This window comes from Trachemys scripta, chromosome 1, assembly GCF_013100865.1.
Source record: "Trachemys scripta elegans isolate TJP31775 chromosome 1, CAS_Tse_1.0, whole genome shotgun sequence".
Taxonomy (NCBI): domain Eukaryota; kingdom Metazoa; phylum Chordata; order Testudines; family Emydidae; genus Trachemys; species Trachemys scripta.
Window position 1 is genome coordinate 341,381,670 of NC_048298.1, and position 6,063 is coordinate 341,387,732.

At 43.0% G+C, this 6,063-nt stretch overlaps 1 protein-coding gene across 1 annotated transcript; it reads right to left on the bottom strand.

Annotated features, from left to right (window-relative positions):
- Positions 1-3,375: 3,375 nt before the first annotated feature.
- Positions 3,376-4,203, bottom strand: LOC117886502 (putative olfactory receptor 52P1). The gene has a single exon (XM_034788409.1). The coding sequence runs from the start codon at positions 4,201-4,203 to the stop codon at positions 3,376-3,378; it is 828 nt and encodes a 275-aa protein (XP_034644300.1).
- Positions 4,204-6,063: the final 1,860 nt, after the last annotated feature.

Sequence of the window (6,063 nt, forward strand, 5' to 3'; positions counted from 1 at the left end):
AATTAGCAATTTCTCACTAGGGCTGGTGATAGAAGCAGTCCACCAGGTTTCCCTACACAGACTGGAAATCATTTTAGCCTGGGACCAGCACTTCCCCCAGTTCAGTCTTTGTTCCTCAGGTGTTTCCAGGGGTTCTCTTGTGTGGGGAGTGAGACCACTAGATGATGTCACACCCCACCTTATATAGCTTTAACATATGGTCAGAATCATTTGTTCCAAAAACAGGTCCCAATCCAGTTTGTGGAAAAATACAGGTACCCAAAATGGAGTTTAGTGTCATGTGATCTGATCACATGTCTTTGCATGCCCTGCTGAGTCATAGCAGCCATTACCCATAGGCTGTCTGGAGCATTCTCAGGAAGGTTCACCAGGTGGGGAATAAGCTTCTCCTCAGGCCTATTGTTTCCCCTAATGGCCCATTACCCTGAATAGGCCTTTCACAACCAGCTCTCTAGCCTGGAAGCATTTTGCCTAGTGGGTGTTACCCAGGTGTAACTACATTTGAAATACAGATACATAGTCAATAGTCATAACTTCACCACTCAAGAAAGAGATCATTGAGTTATTACAGAGAGTTCTCTGAACACATCTGCTCAATGTGCAGCAGCCGTCAAAAACGATAAAAGAATATTAGGAACCATTTGAGAAGTATAAATAAGAGGACAGACAATATAATAATGCCACTATTTAAATCCCATGCCGTGGATACTGTAATTATGGTCACCTCATTTCAAAAATGATGTATTAGAAATGGAAAAGGTACAGAGAAGGGCAACAAAAATGATTAGGGGTATGGAATAGCTTCCATATGAGGAGAGATTAAAAAGACTGGGAATTTTCAGCTTGGAAAAGAGACCACTAAGAGGGGATATGATAGAGGTCTATAAAATCATGAGTGGTGTGGAGAAAGTGAATGTGGAAATCTTGTTTACTCCTTCATATAACACAACAACCAGGGAAAATAATAGGCAGCAGGTTTACAACAAAGAAAAGGAAGTACGACACACAACACACAGTCAACCTGTGGAACTCATTGCCAGGGGATGTTGTGAAGGCCAAAAGGATAATGGGGTTCAAAAAGAACATGGAGGTTAGGTCCATCAATGGCTGTTAGCCAAGATGTTCAGGGATGCTGCCTCATGTTTTCAGTGTCCCTAGCCTCTGACTGCCAGATGATGGGACTGGATGACAGGAGATGGATCCCTGTATAATAGCCATGTTCCGTTCCTTCCCTCTGAAGCACCTGGCATTGGCCCCTGTCAAAAGACAGGATACTGGACTAGATGGACCATTGATCTGACCCAGTATGGCCATTCTTATATTCTTATCTCAGTCTCCTTTTTCTTCTCTGGGTGCTGGACCTCATAGTCGATGGGTCACACACGCCTTACTACCTCAAATGATCCCTGTCACTGAACCAGTAATTTGAAGAGCAAACTTGGTACTAACAATAACACTCTATCAACCAGTTTGAACAATCACAGCTGGACCCCTTTGGTATAGTCCTTCTATTGCGTCTGTTGTGCATTTATCAAAATTCTTCTACCAAAAGCCTACAAAGTCTTGAGGCCATTTCTTAATTGAAGAATGTATTAAACTATGCCCATTGCCTAGGGTCTTTGTTCTTCCATGTTTCCCCAAGCAGCTCTGGAAACCCAAAAGGTTGCTTCCCAGACAGCAATTCAAAGGGAGAAAACTTGGAAGCTTGAGGCACCTTCCTGATAGCAAAACAGGAGTTTGGGGAAGAGTTGGTCCCAGTGTCTGCAATCTGAGGCTACAAACTTCTTTAATGTCACCATCAAGTTTCTGTGAAATTCCTCTACTATCCCATCAGTTTGGAAATGATAGACTGAAGTTCTTAATGTCTTCACCTTCAGTAGATCACACAGTTCATTCATTAGTAGTTAAGTGAAGTTAGTTAGGATTTTGTGAGCCATCTACTTCTTCAAACAAACGTTTCTTTTAATTAACACATTGGTCTGTATATCAAAGAACAAAGGAACACTTTCATTAGATACCTAGTAAAGGTTTGATTTAAAAAGAAAGATGCAAGACCCAGATGTCGCCCAAAACAAAGCAGTGACCAGTGCAATCATTTTTTTTACATTGGAGCAAACTCTTTACAGATTTGGCATCGTTTCATCTACGCTCTAACAGGAACAGTGTATTCTAAAAGTTCCTCTTCCATCTTGCTGCACAGTTTTGTTTTTATCAAGTTCATCTCAGAAACCAATCTGTCAACTGTAGCATTGCCAAAAGGTAGTAGCAGGAATGCAAGAGAAAACAAACCAAGTTCACTAAAATCTTTCTCCTCTGCGGCATCCATGTACTTGAAACCTTCAACCTAAAAGTGCTCTACGTTTTGTTCAGAGTGTGAGCCCAGGAACCCTAGTCAAAACTCTCCACTGCTTATCCAATTGTCCAAGGTCTCCACAAAGCAATGGCAAAAGTGAGATATCAGCCAATCTAGGTCATTAAGGATTTAGTACGTCAAGCAATTTAATCACCTGGACATTTCATGGGAATCTCTGTTTCATGTCGACACCTACATTTCATGTTTTTCACAACGGAAATAGTTAGTGTGTGTTTTGAAATTTCCAGCTGAGAGCGTTATGTTTTTGACTCTAAGGTGATGTCGTACTTTAACACAGCAGTCTGCAACCTGGGGTTTTCAGAACTTCCAACAGGGGCAACGTAACTATTTTACTACTTACTACTACTTTGTCTGATCATGGATTAAATGCAACTAAACATACTCTTGTGTAACACTGCAGTTTATTAGACTGAGGCACACACAGACATAAGCAATAGGTCTAGAACATCCCAGGTATTTAGCTAACATCTGGAATGGAATTGAATAATAAACAAAAGGTTCACAGTGGCCAGTTGGTCACCCACTGGGGCGAAAGGGTGTCAGGAAAGGGATCTCTCAAGATGGATTCAGAGGACTGCTCCAAAGTGAAATATATTAGCTAATCTTTTATAACTTCCACCAAACACAGAGGTCATACGGCCCCACCTGAATCATCACCTTTACTAACTTTCAATAAACTTCTAATATCAGAGGCATCTAGACTCAAGGTTTTCATTCATTTATCTTCTCTCATTCTCACTAATTTAATTTTCTGTACACTCCTCCAATTGCAAGTAACAGAAACTGTCTGCTAGATTTTGAATTTGCATCTAAAAGACTGCTTTCTAATCAACCCTTAACTAAGTAGTGTTCTATTTTATTAATTTATTGTGGCCAGTGAACATCATATGGTTGCAAATAGCTTGATCACTTTCTGAGTGATCACTCTTTAAATAAAGGGTAACATAGTGCATTTTCAAAACCCTCTCTTGTCATGCAGGTTTAAATTCAGTAGCATGAGGTCAGTGAATTCTGCAGATGTTTTTGACCACTTTGTCACCAAGCTCTTTGGTTTTGACCCCATAAATGATAGGGTTGAGCATGGGTGGAATGAGGTAAGTGACATTTGACAAGATTACATGAATGTGCGGCGCAATGCCCTGACCAAATCTGTGTGTCAGACTGGAGAAGAGTCCTAGAGGATAAGACATTAGTATCAACCAGATATGGGCTGAGCAGGTGTTAATTGCTTTGTTGTTGGCTTTCTTGGAGGAGATTCTGAGGACGGCCCTGATGATCAGACCATAGGACAGGCCAATGAGCGTCACATCGCACAGAATGAATATAAATGCTATCACCAAGCCATACACTCTACTGGCTGTAATGTCCCCACATGACATCTTCACCACAGCCATGTGGTCACAGTACGTATGGGGGATAATGTGGTTGGCACAGAATGGCTGCCTGCTCAGGAGTAGGGGCAGGGGCAGAAGGAAGAGAACAGCTCTTATCAAACCCACTAGCCCTAGCTTAGCTATTCGTGCATTGCTGAGGATGGTGGCATATCTCAGAGGGCTACATATGGCAACGTACCGATCAAAGGCCATTGTCACAAGGATGGCTGAGTGCACATTAGGAAGTGCGTGAAAGAAGAACATCTGGGTGAGGCAGCCCTTCAGAGTAATGCTTTTCAAATTGAACCAAAATATACACAGTGCCTTTGGCATGAAGGAGGTAGATGTGGTGATGTCTGTGAGCGCCAGCATGCAGAGCAACAGGTACATCAGCTTGTACAGGAACTTCTCTTTGCCTACAACAACCAGAACTGTGAAATTTCCCAACAGGGCCATAAAGTAGACTGTAGAGAAAGGGATGGAAACTTTCTAAGGCCTATTGTCCTCCCTATTGGCTCATTTCCCTGAATAGGTCCTTCCCAACCAGCTCCCTAAACTGAAGGCATCTTGACTACTGGGCGTTACGCAGTTGTAACTACAATTGAAAAACAAATACATAGTCAATAGTCATGACTTCAGGTACACAAATGATACATGCATACAAATAAGATCATATTCAGAACATCATAACTTTTCCAATGAATCTTACAAGACACATCTTACATGAAATGTGTCATAAATATGCTATAATCACATCATAATAATATCACAATGAGAAATAGGGGCTGCAGTGTCAAACAAAGATCAATTGTTCTTTCTACTGGTCTGAAGTTACAAAACAACAACACCAGTTGGAAATAAAGCTGAGTAAATGTTGTGACACACAGGCTGCAGTTCTGTGGCTTGCCAGGGCAAGGAGACCCATAGACCAGCACAAATACACTAAGGACCAGGAACATTCCCAGCACTGGCCTTGGACCAACAATTACAAAGAAAAATTTAATTTCAGCAGCACTGCCTCCTGGCATGTATATACCGCTCCCTGTCCCCAACACACTCAGCTCTGCTTGTCTGTTCCTGTGTACCCACTGCCTGTCCTCATAACCCTCAGTGCTTCACGATTCTCTGTGTACACACCCTGCTTTCCTCTACTACCCTCAGCACTGCCCAGCTGCCCACTCAAACCCCACTTCCTAATTCCATAGCCCCAGTGCTGGCTACTTGTCCATGTAGGTCTCCAACCCCCCACAATTTCCAGCCCTGCTACACAGTGCTGCCATTCACCCAAAACCAAAAACAGGTGCCAGACCCGACAGAGGCAGCTCACAGAAACATCTCCTCAGATTAGGTTAAACTCAGTGTCTGCCTGCACCAGGGAAAAGGAGGAGATCAGTCTAAACTGCCTTTCTGGGGGCAAAGGGAACCCCAGCAACAGCTCAGCCTGTGTAGGGAAGCAGAAAGGGACAGACCCGGTGGGAAGGAGAGCAGACGTGGAGACTAAAAGTAACCAGTGCCAATAACTCTTCCTCAAAACGACACAAAGCTTTAACTTATTGCAGCCCCTTAGAAAACCAAACACCCCTTCCTGAGGCTGCTTTTCCATATTGGCAATTGCTGATGTTACCACAAGGCTGTAGTGGGGCTACTCACGGGAGGAGGGATGGTTGAGATGGGCGAAGGTGTCAGATACAATCTGGCAGAATGTGGTCTACTATATGTTACTGTCACACGGATTCTAGGAGAACTTGTGATGCCTCTCTGGTCTGTGCACTAGGCAGGATGTTCATTCCCGATCTGGATACTGCACGTCCCTACTAGTCTCCACACATTGTGCGTTCCTGGAACTCCCAAGGGTTAGATTTCTTCTAAGGCAGAAACATACTTTTATTTTTACTGGTTTTTGTGGCTTGTCGAAAAACAGAGATGCAGGGACACAGAGAGAGCAGACCCCTCTCCTGCCTTTAAAAAAGTGTTATCCTGATTGACCTGACCCTTTAAACCTCTGAGTGAGATTTCAGGACACGAATAAACATGACAAGTCACTGCGCAGGTGAACTCCTGCCCAGATGGTCCCTGACTTGAACCTGGAACTTTTCCTGAACCCTTAGCACTAAATTTAATGCAGAAACAAGCAATTTACCAAACATGCTTTTATATTTACTGCCTTTTGGCACTTCTCGAACCAGAGATGCAGGGGCACAGAAAGATCAGACTCATCTCCCGCCCTAAAAAAATTGTTAACCTGATTGATCTGAACCTATACGCCTCAGAGTTTAAGATTTCAGGAACTCTGCCGTCAGTTCTTCTTTGGTCTAA